Below are 16,751 nucleotides of genomic sequence, written 5' to 3'. Positions count from 1 at the left end.
CAAGCGGCTTCCCCAGTGAGTTCTATAGAAAGTTCCACCTACAGCTCGGGCCACATTACTTGCGTGCGTTGGAGATGGCGCGTGGGCAGGGCCGCCTCCCACCGGATTGGCGACATGCCGAGATCGTTGTGTTCCAGAAGCCGGGGAGGCCTCCGGACCGGCACGACTCCTACCGCCCCATTTCTCTTATTAATTTTGAGGCCAAGCTCTTGGCCAAAGCACTCGCTAACCGCTTGCTTCCCCACATCGCCGCCCTTGTCCATCCTGATCAGGCCGGCTTTATGCCGCACCGGGCGACACGGCACAACATACGGCGGGCGCAGGCGGCGATTGACGCTGTCGGGGCGTCGGAGGACCAGGCTGCATTATTGCTGGCCGACATTGACAGCGCTTTCGACTCAGTCAGCTGGACCTTCCTGTTCACGCTTCTACCACTGCTGAACCTAGGCCCGGTCTTTGTCTCCTACGTCCGCCTGTTATACACGGAGGTCACTGCCTCGGTGCGGATCTCGGGGGCGATCTCGGCGCGCTTCCCGGTTACTCGGGGCACGCGGCAGGGATGTCCGCTTTCTCCCTACTTGTTTGCGCTGGCCATGGAACCGCTGGCTGCCAGGGTCCGCGCTGATGCGCTGTATCAAGGCTTCATCTGGAGTGCGACCCACACTGACCGCATTGCTCTATACGCGGATGACGTGCTGTTCTTTATGACCGACCTTCGGGTCACGGGCCCCCGGGTCCTGGAGCTAATGCAGGGCTTCGGCCGGGTGTCGGGCCTCTATCTTAACCCGCGCAAATCGACTCTTTGGGTGTTGGGCGGTGGTGCAGTGGACCTTCCATGGGCAGCGTCCCTTCGGATGGCGGTGACAGGTGTGAAATACTTGGGGGTCTTCCTCTCCGCCTCACCTACGGAGGCATGGGGCCGGAATATCCAGCCGGTCTGGGACCGGGTCCAGTTGGACGTCAAAACATGGACTCGCATGCCCCTTAACATCTATGGCCGATCGGCCATTTTCAAAATGGTGGCTCTGCCCCGTCTTCTCTACCAGCTGCAGAATCACCCCTATCCGATCGACCCGCAGTGGTTCCGCAGTGTCGATTCGGTGCTGGGAAGGTTCCTGTGGGCGGGAGGTGCCTCTCGGGTGGCGCTCCGGACGTGCTTCCTCTCTACCTACTGCGGCGGCCTGGCTACCGCGGACATGCTATCCTACTATCAGGCCTCCCATCTCCTGGTGCTCAATGAGTGGTGGTATGGGGACCGTGGTGATCCGGCCTACGCCCTAGAACACCTTTTGATGGGTGACGCCTCCGTCCACACTCTGCTCTACTCGGCCAGGAAGAGGCGAGCGCTCCCGCGTGTTACCCAGCTAGTGTTCGCCGTTTGGCGGAGGGCCCTTCACCGTACGGGGTGGTGGGGTAAACTGACAGCGGAGACCCCGCTGTGGCGCAATGGCCTGCTGCCGGCGCTGGCGTCGCTACAGGGCTTTGATGGGTGGGACGCCATCGGGGTTTCGTCCTTAGGGCAGGTCCTCTCCGGCACCACTCTTAAATCCTTTCAGGAGCTTAGCACCGAATTCAGCATGCCCAGGTCCCAGTTCTTCCGATACCTCCAATTCCGCCATGCCCTTGCTCCTAGCCTGGTGGGGCTGGAGCAGCTCCCGGACTTCAGTCCCATAGAAGCGAAGTTGTTTATGGGCGACTTGGGTGCCAAAAAAGTCTCCCAGATCTACCGCTCCCTAGTCACGCACTGCTCCCCCTCGCTCTCGGCACTGAAGGCCCAGTGGGAGGCCGATGTTGGCCCCTTGGACGAAGATGATTGGCGCGAAGCCCTGGAATCCCCTAGGGGGACTGCCATTGCAGTACGCCTCCGCTTTATTCAATTCAAATATCTGCATCGCCCGTACTTTACGAGGGAGCGACTGTGGCGGGCGGGCCTTATTGCAAACCCTGAATGTCTGCGGTGTGGTTCGGAGAGGGGCACCCTTTTTCATACTGTGTGGTCCTGTGGGCGGCTGACTCGGTTTTGGGCCGGGGTATGGGATTGCTTGTCTGAGGTGCTGGGATGGGACCTGCCTCGTACGCCTCGGCTGGGCCTGCTGCATGTGCTTGAAAATATTGGGGGCAACATCTACAAGCGCCACCTGCTGCTGCTGGGACTGGTAGTGGCAAAGAGGGACCTGGCGCAGGCCTGGAAAAGTGAGCGCGCCCCTCCTCTGGGAGCCTGGAAGGCGGGCCTGGATTTTGCCATGGGATTGGAGCAGCCTGTTTTCGAGGCTCGGGGATGCCCCCGCAAACATTTTAAAATTTGGAAAAGGTGGGCGGACTACAGGGGCCTCCCCCTCGATCCCCCTGTGGACATGGATGATGCATTACCTCACAACGTGGACCCTACGCCTTAGGCCGGTGGCCGGCCCTATCTATGTACATCTTTTGTCCTGGATGTTTAGTGATCACGTGCACAGGGCTAGGGAGGGATAAGGGGTGGGTTGTAGCTGGGAGTTGGGGGTCGTACTGGGGGGTGGTGGGTGGCTGTATGTTCCCTTTCTTTTTTGATAGAAATTCTTCATAGGAGAGGTTTGATGCTATGCCCTACTTTTGCTTTTGTTATGATTATTAATGACAGTCCCCTCCTGACTGTGGAGGGCTGTGCCTGCACTTGCTTGAACCTCTAATAAAACTGGTTTTGAAAAAAAAAAAAGCAGATAGTTATACAGCAGAAAAACAAACTCACAGTTGTATATTCATCACTATTGATTTTATATAAATTTTTTGTTTCTTTACTCCATATCACAGAAAAAAGACTCCTCATCAACACTGCATTTGTTCACTCTTAAATCTCCCTCCTTAAACTATGGCCAGATTCAATAAGTAAAACTCGTAATTGACAGATAGCCATTCTGGGTATTTGCTCAAAGTTAAAGCACTCATATAATCTACGGCATTCCACATCTATAACGTACCTCAGATATTTCGACTCTGGATTTCTTCAGAGTTGTTGACACTTTAAGGTGTCAATATGGATATATACATACAAGGGCGTCCCAAGATTCAATTATTCTGGGTACGTGTTCTTATGCACTATCAGCAAAAAAGAATATAATATACATAGGTCACTCTTTGGAATATGCTGCTGCATAACTTAAGTGGTATACTATGCTTCACTCAAAAAATACCTTAAATACACAGTGTTTCAAGTGTAACTGCTGTCCAGGGGAGCCACCAGTATAGGGTTAGTTCTTCAACTGGAATTCTAAAAAAGTGAAATTACGCGTGATGTAATTATATATTTAAAATCTATATCTCTTGTTATGAAGACAGATTTGTGACCCAGAACTCACCATTTATGGGAGATAGCAGAAAAATCGCTGCAGCTGTAGACCTTTCACTTCGTCTATTGGCATTAGAATCTCGGGGGTTGACCTCACGTGTTATAGCTTAATGGCAAGCGCTGTTGGAAAAATTAATACCTCTGTTAGTTCTCCATGGCAAGCGGGATAACACCTAATTAGGAGACAGACTATCATTATTAGCGATTTTCATGGCCGTACCTAATTTATGTCAGGACAGTTATTTCTCCGCAGGCTTTAATTTGTGCTATCGTAGTAACGCGGCAAGTCGTCAAACTACCAATGTGCTAATCATATTATAGATTTCAATATCCCCATCGTAATCCTATCTTGAGTCGATTTGTTAAAACGCGGGCGGTGCCTCGTTTTCTAAAATAAACGGGCACCCAAGGTTAACTCAAAAATGCACGTTTCACCTGTGTTTGCACAGGTATCAGGCTCACATTTCGCTTAAAACCTTAGTAGTTGTGTTCTATGTAGGTATTTTATTTAAGCAGAAGGGTATGTTTAGGCATAGTGCATTTTTAATCACAGGTGTTACTAAAACAATTATTAAAATATACACAGACACACAAGTTTAAATTCCGCGTACTGAGTTTACCGTCTTCGTTTGTGCATTTCGGCGATATTGCAGGATTCATTATCTCAGTAGTAATCCTCTCATTAGTTGATTGTTTAACAGAGGGCGTTACCTCATTCTATGATATCAACGGATGCCCAAGCTTAACTCAAAGGTGCACGTATACATGTGTTTGCATAGGTATCAGAGCTCACATTGCACTGCTAACTTTCGTGGTTGTGTTCTATGCAGATATTTACTGTAAGCCGAAAGATATATTAGGCGTGGTGCATTTATATATGGCGGGCGTTTGCTTAAAAAATCTACGAGCAACAGAGTTTAAATTGCACATGCATATGTCTCATAGGTTTGCCATATACATTCTTACATTTCGGCATAGCAAGCAGACTGTATTATATCGGTGTTTGTTAACAGGCCCTTAATGTATGCTGTTGTGCGTCACTTTCTTTAGTGGTAATATGATTAGGTAAGCAAGCCTTTTTCTTAAAAAAGATTTTTTATAATAAAAAAAAGGGGGACGCAGCATATTTGGCTCTCGTTGCGCATATATGATTAACAACTTATGGTTACTCTCAAGGAGTAAGAAAAGTAGAGGTTGAGGGAGCTGCCAAGACGCCTTACCGTTTCAAAATTAATCGGCCTCCCTGCTCCTCCTGGTACAGCATCACCGTTTCGTTCTCGTAGTAGAATCGAAATTGACGCGGTCTCAGCTCCTCTGGTTTAAATAAGACCTGGTTACTAATTGGAAGAGCCTAATGTTGAAGGTTATTGGCTACCAGAGGCAAAAGCTTATTGGTTCTCCTGACTATCGTATCAAGGCATCTCACTATGCGGGGAATAAATTCCTCCTGTTCTTTTGGGGAAGTCTCAATGCATATTCAAAACTTTATTTACAAGGTACACTATGATAGTCTTTCATTTGTTTGTACTCGATTTTATACGGCACTGAAAGAAGCCCGATAAAATAAATATAGACTATGGTCATCCCGTCAGTAATGTATAAAAATCATATTTCACTGTCATCTTATGATTTAGATTCTTTAAAACTTGAGGGGCAAGCTGATTTTGCATTAAATAAAGCGGTGGTGTCGGCACTAAGCGTGCCGGCAAAGAACACCATTACTGATGTATCTATGACGCCTCCAATTAGCATCACTTGCTAAGGCAACATAGCTACCCACCGTGTGGGCCCGTGATAGCTTTTATTATCGGGTTATCCTCCTATGACGGTTCTGCGCTACAAATTCCGATGTTCGCTAACATTAATAATGATCTATTGCAGCTCATAGAGCGGGTTTGCCAAAACAACACAGTTTGTTGTCTATACTATTGACCTAAGACTGGGACATGGAGCATCACCAGGGTTTAGTACATAGTATCGAGAACAGTGACCAAAAGTGCATTGATATATATACACTATTGACATGTAATTAAAAATATAATGTTATTAGGGGTGCTTTTGCTCATATTGATTGGCTTCACAGCAGTTAGCTTTACTACATTTACTCTATTATGCGTTCCCAGTCTTCTCTACTATTCAGTCCTACTCTAACACTATTTAGTCTGGACATGTAAAATTGCTCTCGTTTTTTTCTTTTATTATTAATGTCGCCACCTCTTGCATTGATAACTACTGTCTCTAGACAGCACCATTGAAAGTCATCAATTGAGTGTCCTGCTGCCTTCCAATGCTCAGTTAGTGGTGCACCTTTTTTATTGTTTCTAATCGCTGATCTATGTTCATTCATGCGAATGCGAACCTCTCTAGAGGTTTCCCCTACATAAATGAGTTGGCACGGACACTTAATTAAATAAATGTCATTTTTTGTGGGGCAGTTCATAAAGCCCCTAATCTTAATCTCAACATTGTTATTAGTGATAATACTTCCTTTGATGATATTATCACAATTGGCACAGCCCCTACAAGGAAAGATGCCAGTTGGTAAGGGTGCATCGTTGATGCATGGCTGTGTGGTATTTTTACTATCTCTATACGTGTGCACCAAGCTATTTCTGATGGTACGATTCCTTCTAAATGAAAACATAGGTTTGGGTAGTCTTTCTTGTTGTTTGTTAGTGATTAAATGCCAATTTCTATTCACAATGTTTTTTATTTTATGGCTTACTGGATTAAAATTGGTAACAAAGATTATTGGCTGTGATCCTGGTACAGAAGTCTCTTTGCTCTGAAAAGATTATCTCTATTAAAATATTTCGCTCGTTTGTATGCATGGCGAACCATCCATTTGGGATATCCTCTTTCAAGAAATTTCAGTTTCAGAACTAGAGCATGTTTATCATAGTCTTGTAGTGTGGTACAATTCCTTTTCAGTCTTAAGAATTGACCAAAGGGGATGTTATTTATCTGGCAAGGAGGATGGTTACTTTTGAAGTGGAGCATGGTGTTTTTGTCAGTAGGTTTGGTGGACAGCTCGACACTAAGACAGCCTTCTGTGTGTTTTATTATTATATTGAGAAATTCACATTTCTCACGGTCACTGTGAGAGGTGAATTTCAGATTTTTATCCCCTAGATGTAACCATTTTAACATCATCGCTGCTGCAGCAATTCCCCTCCTGTGCTGCATGATCTCTATTCCCATTGTTCATGACGAGCTCAGCTGGTCATCAGCACAGCTCAACCGTGCCTCATGACGAGCTGAACTCGTCATGAGCATCGAAGGGGTTATAAATTCTCCAAGAGTTTCAGCGGGTCCAGTCCAAATAAAAAACACATCGTCGATGTATCGGGACCACTCAGAAATATTCTCATAGAAAGGTGCTAGCTGGTTATAAATATGTTTATCTTCAAATTGTGCGACATAGAGGCATGCCAGACTGGGAGCGCATGTGGCTCCCATACTGGTCCCCTTAACCTGTCTAAAAAAATCTTTATTGAACAAAAAAAGGTTGTTTTTAAGTACCAGTGTGACACAATCTATAATCACGAAATAGAGACTCAATCATTTTAATAGTATTATCCTGGGGAATATTGGTATAGAGTGCCTCTATATCCAATGTTACAAGAATTTGTTTTTCTGGGTTAAAATTGAGGCACTCTATTTTCTGTATGACCCTACCATGAGACCAATCGTATCAAGCATTGGTTCTCTGACAGAACCTTTAAGTAAGTACGCTGATGTGTTCCTACAGCCCTTAGTTGTTAAACAAAAAGCTTATATCAAGGACACTACAGCAATCATACAGAAAATAGAGTGCCTCAATTTTAACCCAGAAACACAAATTCTTGTAACATTGGATATAGAGGCACTCTATACCAATATTCCCCAGGATAATACTATTAAAATGATTGAGTCTCTATTTCGTGATGATGAAAGAGATCTCTCAGCACATTAGACTTTTATTATAGATTGTGTCACACTGGTACTTAAAAACAAACTTTTTTTGTTCAATAAAGATTTTTTTAGACAGGTTAAGGGGACCAGTATGGGAGCCACATGCGCTCCCAGTCTGGCATGCCTCTATGTCGCACAATTTGAAGAAAAACATATTTATAACCAGCTAGCACCTTTCTATGAGAATATATCTGAGTGGTCCCGATACATGGACGATGTGTTTTTTATTTGGACTGGACCCGCTGAAACTCTTGGAGAATTTATAAAATGGTTAAATCTAGGGGATAAAAATCTGAAATTCACCTCTCACAGTGACCGTGAGAAATGTGAATTTCTCAATATAATACTAAAACACACAGAAGGCTGTCTTAGTGTCGAGCTGTCCACCAAACCTACTGACAAAAACACCATGCTCCACTTCAAAAGTAACCATCCTCCTTGCCAGATAAATAACATCCCCTTTGGTCAATTCTTAAGACTGAAAAGGAATTGTACCACACTACAAGACTATGATAAACATGCTCTAGTTCTGAAACAGAAATTTCTTGAAAGAGGTTATCCCAAACGGATGGTTCGCCATGCATACAAACGAGCGAAGTATTTTGATAGAGACAATCTTTTCAGGGGCAAAGAGACTTCTGTACCAGGATCACAGCCAATAATCTTTGTTACCAATTTTAATCCAGTAAGCCATAAAATAAAAACCATTGTGAATAGAAATTGCCATTTAATCACTAACAAACAACTAGAAAGTCTACCCAAACCTATGTTTTCATTTAGAAGGAATCATACCATCAGAAATAGCTTGGTGCACACATATAGAGATAGTAAAAATACCACACAGCCATGCATCAAGAATGCACCCTTACCAACTGGCACCTTTCCTTGTAGGGGCTGTGCCAATTGTGATAATATCATCAAAGGAAGTATTATCACTAATAACAATGTCGAGATTAAGATTAGGGGCTTTATGAACTGCCGCACAAAAAATGTCATGTATTTAATTAAGTGTCCGTGCCAACTCATTTATGTAGGGCAAACCTCTAGAGAGGTTCGCATTCGCATGAATGAACCTAGATCAGCGATTAGAAACAATAAAAAAGGTGCACTACTAACTGAGTATTGAAAGGCAGCAGGACACTCAATTGATGACTTTCAATGGTGCTGTCTAGAGACAGTAGTTATCAATGCAAGAGGTGGCGACATTAATAATAAAAGAAAAAAACGAGAGCAATTTTACATGTCCAGACTAAATAGTGTTAGAGTAGGACTGAATAGTAGAGAAGACTGGGAACGCATAATAGAGTAAACGTAGTAAAGCTAACTGCTGTGAAGCCAATAAATATGAGCAAAAGCACCCCTAATAACATGATATTTTTAATTACATGTCAATAGTGTACATATATCAATGCCCTTTTGGTCACTGTTCTCGATACTATGTAATAAACCCTGGTGATGCTCCATGTCCCAGTCTTGGGTCAATAGTATAGACAACAAACTGTGTTGTTTTGGCAAACCCGCTCTATGAGCTCCAATAGATCATTATTAATGTTATCGAACATCGGAATTTGTAGCGCAGAACTGTCATAGGAGGATAAGACCCGATAATAAATGCTAAACCGGGCCCACACGGTGGGTAGCTAGTTGCCTTAGCAAGTGATGCTAATTGGAGGCGTCATAGATACATCAGTAATGGTGTTCTTTGCCGGCACGCATAGTGCCCATACCACCGCTTTATTTAATGTGAAATTGGCTTGCCCCTCAAGTTTTAAAGAATCTAAATCATAAGATGACAGTGAAACATGATTTTTATACATTACTGACGGGATGACCTTAGTCTATATTTATTATATTGGGCTTCTTTCAGTGCCGTATAAAATCGAGTACAAACAAATGAGACTATCGTAGTGTACCTTGTAAATAAAGTTTTGAATATGCATTGAGACTTACCCAAAAGAACAGGAGGAATTTATTCCCCTCATAGTGAGTTGCCTTGATACGATACTCAGGAGAACCAATAAGCTTTTGCCTCAGATAGCCAATAACCTTCGACCTTAGGCTCTTCCAATTAGTAACCAGGTCTTATTTAAACCAGAGGAGCTGAGACTGCATCAATTTCGATTCTACTATGAGAACGAATGAAAAATTGTCTAGCAGACGCGACAAAGAATTTTCAATTCTATTAAGGACACGGAGGCGAGGATTATGCTTCTCTTCACTTTACTGACATAAACAGCAGCCAATAAAAACTTTAAACTGGCATGACCCCGGAAGGACAACCCCCTCCAACAGTATGCACCAATCACTATCAAGTCCACTGTATAACTGTCCATGTTTATCAATACGACCTCCTCTTTCTTTGCGACACATCATCAGTCCAACAAGACCGGAGGCCAACGTGGCAACCATCGCATCCATCGTCGAGGAAGGCACCTCCTGCACCACGTCACAGATTTCCAGAGCATAGACTGTTCACCTCATGTCTGCTTGTGCTGATCTCCTGAAACAAGAACATAAGTCGTAATGGCCATTCCCAAACTTGGAAATACAACAAGCCAATAACAATCATTCGGGTGGGTACAAGAATTCATCAACCATACAACATTGCATGAAATACAATCCTGCAAGCCCGGGTGGGATAATCCTCGCCTCCGTGTCCTTAATAGAATTGAAAATTCTTTGTCGCGTCTGCTAGACAATTTTTCATTCTATGTCAGTCCACGGAGGCTCAGATTATGCTAGTTTAAAGTTTATCCACCACCACCGAGGCCACATCCACAATAGGCTTATGATAAAACACTTTAAAGGTGGAATCAGAAGACCAATCTGCCGCAGTCATGATATCTTGAAGCCGAGAGCCGGCACCAAAGGATTTTGAGGCCATAGCCCCTCTCACAGAATGAGTCCCAAATTTAGAGGTATCAATACCCGCCAGGCCCAACAACCAGGTAACCCACCTGGCCAGAGTTGCACTGGTGACTGGGCGGAAAGGTTTCTGTAATGAAATCAACAGTTGACCAAAACCAGTTCTAAATTCTCTAGTAAAATCCTCATATACCTTCAAACATTTGACCACACATAATTTACTGTGATGAGGAAATGCAGGATATGCAATACATTTTGTATGCGTTTTTGTACGCCTAGAGATCGTAAAAGAAACTCCCGTGGGAGTGAATACTCTACCTGATAAATCCAAGGCCCGAATATCCGACACTCGCCTGCATGAGACCAAGCAGAGGAGAAGTGTAAGTTTAGCTGAGAGCTGTTTGCGAGACAGACCCTCATTAGCCGGCCAGGCCGCCAAAAAACGTAGGACCACTGACACGTCCCAGAGTTCAGTATACCTGGGTTGAGGGGGCTTCACTAAGCGGACTCCCCTGACTACTCTGCACACCAAAGGGTGTTCCCCAACGGGCTTACCGTCAACATGCGGGTGCCCCGCGGAGATCGCCGATCGGAAGTTATTCACTGTTCGATAAGCCAGACCAGACCGCGCCAGTTCCGATAAGAAATTCGCTATGACAGTAATATCGGATCCCATCGGATCCCCCTGCCGTTCGTTACACCAACCAACCCATCGTCTCCAAGCTGACTCATATCGCTTGTGGGTGGAAGGTGCCCATGCCTGAGATAGGAAAAAGAGAGTGTCCTCTGAAACTCCCGGCATTTGCCAACGTCGCCGGAAAGTCTCCACGCCATGAGGGACAACTGATTCTGAAGGACCAGCGGGTGGGGAAGACCCACCGGGTCCGTGAGAAGATCCGGGAACGTCGAAATTTGCACTGGCGCTGCACAGGTGAGACTCATTGCCACCGGGAACCACGCTTGTGCTTTCCAGCACGGTGAGACCAAGACCAATTCCGCTTTCTGCCTCCGAACCTGAGCCAGAACTCTCGGGATCATGATAAAAGGAGGAAACGCATACAGAATGCCCGTCGTCCACGATTGAAGGAAGGCGTCCGAGCTGATCGCCAAGGGATCCGGGCGCCAGCTGTAAAACTGGGGAAGTTGCCTGTTGAGCCGAGAGGCAAAAAGGTCTACCACACACGGACCCCATTTGTGGTTCAATGACCCGAAGATTCGAGGGTGCAGTCTCCAATCGCTCGCATCTCTCAAGTATCGAGAGTTCCAATCCGCCGTCACGTTGGCAGACCCCGGAATATATTCCGCCGTCACCGAAATTTGATGGGCCAGGCAGTAGTGCCAGAAATCCTTCGCTATCTCCGCCAGGAGGCGAGACCTGGTCCCTCCCAGGCGATTTATGTATCGCACCGCGGACACATTGTCCATGCGTAGGAGAATGCAGCATGACACTTTCTGAGGGGACAGGGTGCGAATCGCAAAGGAACCCGCCAGAAGTTCCAGGCAATTGATGTGGAGACTCAGCTCGTCGCTGGACCATCGACCCCCCGTCTCCACCGAGCCGCAACGGGCTCCCCAGCCCCAGCGGCTGGCATCCGACTCTATCACCACTTCCGGGGTGGCCGCGAAAATGGCTCTGCCATTCCACGCATCCATATGCTCTAACCACCAGTTCATCTCCGTACGAGCCTCTGGCGAAAGGGAAACGTGTTGAGCGTAAGTCAGACCTTTGCGCAAGTGCAATGCCTTCAAACGCTGCAAGGCCCTGTAATGTAAAGGGCCCGGAAATATCGCCTGGATAGATGACGCTAGAAGTCCGACCAGACGCGCCAAAATCCTCAAGGAGATTGTCGGAGAGGCAAGCGCTCTCCTCAACTCCTTCCTGATAGCCACTCTCTTCTTGAGGGGCAAGAGTAGTTGAGCTTTCACAGAGTCGACCTGGAAACCCAGGAATTCCATCACCTGAGAAGGTTGCAAGATGGACTTCTGCAAATTCAGAAGGAAACCCAAGTCCTGAAGAAGTTGAATCGTCCAGGACAGATGGAGTGACACCATCTCCGGCGACCGACCTAAAATCAGTATGTCGTCGAGGTAAATGATGAGGCGAACGCCCCGTTCCCTCAAGTTCTGTACCACGGGTCTCATCAACTTGGTGAAACACCATGGGGCGGATGACAGCCCAAAGGGCATGGCCGAAAACTCGAACCACTGGTCGCGCCACTGAAACTGTAGAAAACGCCGGTGAGGGGGGTAAATGGACACCGCCAGGTAGGCGTCTTTTAAGTCCAGGCGTACCATCCAATCTTGCTCTAGGAGGATGTCGCGTAGCAGGTGTATACCTTCCATTTTGAAGTGTCGATACACCACCCAGCCGTTGAATTCCCTGAGGTTCAACACTAGCCGATACCCCTGGTCTTTTTTGGGGACCATGAAGACAGTGCTCACGAAGCCCAGGTCGTGTGGAACGGCTTCCACAATCGCGCCCTTCTGGAGTAAGGAGCATATCTCTGCGTCGATGAAACTCTGCTCTGTCTGGGAAAAATGCAGGGCATTCGGTCTCCGCCGTTGGCTCGGGGAGGCATAGAACTCTATGTGAAATCCCTGTACTGTCTGCAACACCCAAGGGTCGCTCGTGAGCGTGCGCCACCTGTGGAGAAAAAGAGACAGTCTGCCTCCCACCATATGTTCTGACGGACACAAAAGTCGTACCTGAGTAGGAGTTGTCTCCAGAACCATTCTGCTGGCCACGATAGGATCCTCTCTGTCCTTTGCCCCTGCCTCCTCTATCGCGGGAGGGGTAGAAGTTGGAGCGTCTGTTGCCTCTGCCTCTCTGATCTGCTCCACGTGAGGTCTGTGCATAACCTCGGCCGGACCCTCGACCTCGTGGGCGTCCGGCCCTATCAAAAACACCAGTGTGGAAAACCTTCTTGATATTTGATTGCGCCCGGTCCAGCGCGGAGAAGGTGGCAACGTACTTGCCCATTTCTCTAACAAATTTGTCTCCAAAAAGCATACCATTGGCGAGGGAACCAGGTTCGGTAGGGGCCATTTCCGCCAGCTGGGAGTCGATTCTCATAAGAAAGGAGCGCCTCCGCTCCGTAGACAGGGCCACATTTGCGTTCCCTAAAAAGCACATGGCACGTTGTGCCCATTCAAGGATCTCTGACACATCCAGTGGCACCTTCCTATCCTTTGCCTTGACCGCTGCGTCCAGAATCTTTGTGAGGGGTCCAGCTACGTCCAACATTTTGTCCTGACACCCTCGCCAGGCTCTATCTAATCCCTTTTTCGGATCTTTCGCAAACTTTCTCATAAAGGCCGCCATCGTGGGGTCCAAGTCCGGCGTATCTGCCACCTTCCCCGTCAAGGATGGCCTGGGACATTCAGATCTGAGCGTGGCCCTGACACTATTGTCGAAACCCTGTCGCAGGTTATTACCCACATAGTGTGCCACCTCCGGGCACGGCACCCATTCCGTGGACCTAGGGTGTACAATGTTGTTTGGATCAAACAGAAGGTTCTTCGGCGCCTGACTATCATCAGCCGTATAGGCGGTGTGTTTCGCCTTCTTCGATTTCTTCCTGGACGTCACCGAGTCCACCTCAGAATCAGAAGTGACAGGCGGGGACGGGGACGAATCCCCAGACGTATCCATAACCATTGAGCCATGATCCTTCATCACATTCCTGGCCATCTGTGCTAACACCTGGGCCGAGGCTTGAGGAGAGGTATCACTCTGCCGGGCTGACTTAAACTTCCTCTTGCCATATTTCTGAAGGGTGTGGGTAAAAGGCTTGAGAGCCTTGATCAATGCCTTATTCACCGAGCCTTGGACATGGGTATCCAGAGCCTCAACCAAATTTTCCTCCAATTGCTCTTCCTGTGGCTCATACTCATCGTATTCATTATATTCTACCCATTGGTTATCCTCCTCGGCGTAGTACGCCATAGCGCTAAAGCAGGGAGGTGTGGAGGAATTTCAATAGGGGGGAGCAGGCCAGGGGTGCCTCAAACACACACACACACACAGTAGTCCCTTAAGGTTCACCACGCTGTGAGGCCAAGATTTAGGTGGAAGGAGACCCCTTTTGCACACAAATGCTCCCCTAGAGCAAAGCTCTAATCCAGACACGCTCCGGTATGCGTTCTCCGAGACCAGGATTGATGCAGTCGGAAAAGACGCGCAATGTGCGAGGAGCCGGTACTGCCGAAAACGAAAGCGGCTCCTCGCGCATGCGCGTCACTTGTGGGGCCGAACTTGACTGCCTCCTGAGCGCGAGAGGCTCGCGTCTGTCTCCTCCTGCTCCACCGCCCCCTATCGAGCAAGGCGCGCGCACCGCCGACTCGCGATCACGAAAATCCCAACGCGCGGCACAAAACCCGAGCGGGTCAATAAACAATACAAGCCATAAAGGCGTAGACACAAGAACACACCTCCGCAACGCGAAAGTAGCGTAAGCGGAATAAACAGCACAACGGAAGGCTTTGTAGACAATGAGCGCTAAAGCATCAAAAGCATATCAAAGCATATCAAAGCTAACAAAGTCAAGAGCGCAAACACGCGCCGTTCACAACCACCGCCCTCAAACCATTAACCACATTAAAGTAGAAATGTAAAGGGCACTTAACTCGCTGCTGCAGCAGCAAAGAAAGAGGAGGTCGTATTGATAAACATGGACAGTTATACAGTGGACTTGATAGTGATTGGTGCATACTGTTGGAGGGGGTTGTCCTTCCGGGGTCATGCCAGTTTAAAGTTTTTATTGGCTGCTGTTTATGTCAGTAAAGTGAAGAGAAGCATAATCTGAGCCTCCTTGGACTGACATAGAAATGGTGACGCTGTACCTGGAGGAGCAGGGAGGCCGATTAATTTTGAAACGGTAAGGCGTTTTTGGCAGCTCCCTCAACCTCTACTTTTCTTACTCCTTGAGAGTAACCATAAGTTGTTAATCATATATGCGCAACGAGAGCCAAATATGCAGCGTCCCCCTTTTTTTATTATAAAAAATCTTTTTTAAGAAAAAGGATTGTTTACTTAATCTTATTACCACTAAAGAAAGTGACGCACAACAGCATACATTGAGGGCCTGTGAACAAACACCGATTTAATACAGTCTGCTTGTTATGCCGAAATGCATGAATGTATATGGCAAAGCTAAGAGACGTATGCATGAGCAATTTAAACTCGGGTGCTCGTAGATTTTTTAAGCAAACGCCCGCCATATATAAATGCACCACGCCTAATATATATTTCTGCTTAAAGTAAATATCTGCATAGAACACAACCACAAAAGTTAGCAGTGCAATGTGAGCTCTGATACCTATGCAAACACATGTATACGTGCACCTTTGAGTTAAGCTTGGGCGTCCGTTTATCATAGAACGAGGTAACGCCCTCTGTTAAACAATCTACTAATGAGAGGATTACTACTGAAACCTGCAATATCGCCGAAATGCACGAACGAAGACTGCAAACTCAGCACGCGGAATTTAAACTTGTGTGTCTGTGTATATTTTAATAATTGTTTAAGTAACACCCGCGATTAAAAATGCACTATACCTAAACATACCCTTCTGCTTAAATAAAATACCTACATGGAACACAATTACTAAGGTTGTAAGCGAAATGTGAGCCTGATATCTGTGCAAACACAGGTGAAACATGCATTTTTGAGTTAACCTTGGGTGCCCGTTTATTTTAGAAAACGAGGTAACGCCCGCGTTTTAACAAAGCGACTCCAGATAGGATTACGATGAGGATATTGAAATCTGTAATTTGATTAGCACATTGGTAGTTTGACGACTTGCCGCGTTACTACGATAGCACAAATTAAAGCCTGCGGAGAAATAACTGGCCTGACATAAATTTCGTACGGCCATGAAAATCACTAACAATGACAGTCTGTCTCCTAAATAGGTGTTATCCCGCTTGCCATGGAGAACTAACAGAGGTATTAATTTTTCCAACAGCGCTTGCCATTAAGCTATAAAACGGGAGGTCAACCCCCGAGATTCTAATGCCAATAGACGAAGTGAAAGGTCCACGGATGCAGCGATTTTTCTGCTATCTCCCATAAATGGTGAGTTCTGGGTCACAAATCTGTCTTTGTAACAAGAGATATAGATTTTAAATATATAATTACATCACGCGTAATTTCACTTTTTTAGAATTCCAGTTGAAAAACGAACACTATACCGTGGCTCCCCTGGGACAGCAGTTACACTTGAAACACTGTGTATTTAAGGTATTTTTTGAGTGAAGCATAGTATACCACTTAAGTTATGCAGCAGCATATTCAAAAGAGTAACCTAGGTATATTATATTCTTTTTTGCTGATAGTCCATAAGAACACGTACCCGGAATAATTGAATCTTGGGACGCCCTTGTATGTATATTTCCATATTGACTCCTAGAAGTGTCAACAACTCTGAAGAAATCCAGAGTCGAAATATCTGAGGTACGTTATAGATGTGGAATGCCGGAGATTATATGAGTGCTTTAACTTTGAGAAAATACCCAGAATGGCTATCTGTCAATTCCGGGTTTTACTTATTGAATCTGGCCATAGTTTAAGGAGGGAGATTTAAGAGTGAACAAATACAGAGTTGA

At 46.2% G+C, this 16,751-nt stretch overlaps 2 protein-coding genes across 4 annotated transcripts in view; one reads left to right on the top strand and one right to left on the bottom strand.

Moving 5' to 3' along the window:
* LOC147733135 (uncharacterized) overlaps positions 1-14,090 on the bottom strand; it is a 64,848-nt gene extending 50,758 nt beyond the window's left edge. Inside the window, exon 1 of the mRNA XM_086959039.1 lies at positions 12,481-14,090. Within this exon, the coding sequence (XP_086815165.1) occupies positions 12,481-14,090 (1,610 nt within the window). The remainder of the gene's footprint in view (positions 1-12,480) is intronic.
* KDM1A (lysine demethylase 1A) overlaps positions 1-16,751 on the top strand; it is a 1,339,130-nt gene that overhangs the window by 1,025,993 nt on the left and 296,386 nt on the right. The window lies entirely within an intron of this gene.

The sequence above is a fragment of the Lissotriton vulgaris genome, chromosome 2_1, assembly GCF_964263255.1.
Source record: "Lissotriton vulgaris chromosome 2_1, aLisVul1.2, whole genome shotgun sequence".
In the NCBI taxonomy this organism is placed as follows: Eukaryota; Metazoa; Chordata; class Amphibia; order Caudata; family Salamandridae; genus Lissotriton; species Lissotriton vulgaris.
The sequence above is the reverse complement of the archived record's forward strand: the minus strand, read 5'-3'. Positions and strand labels throughout refer to the sequence as shown.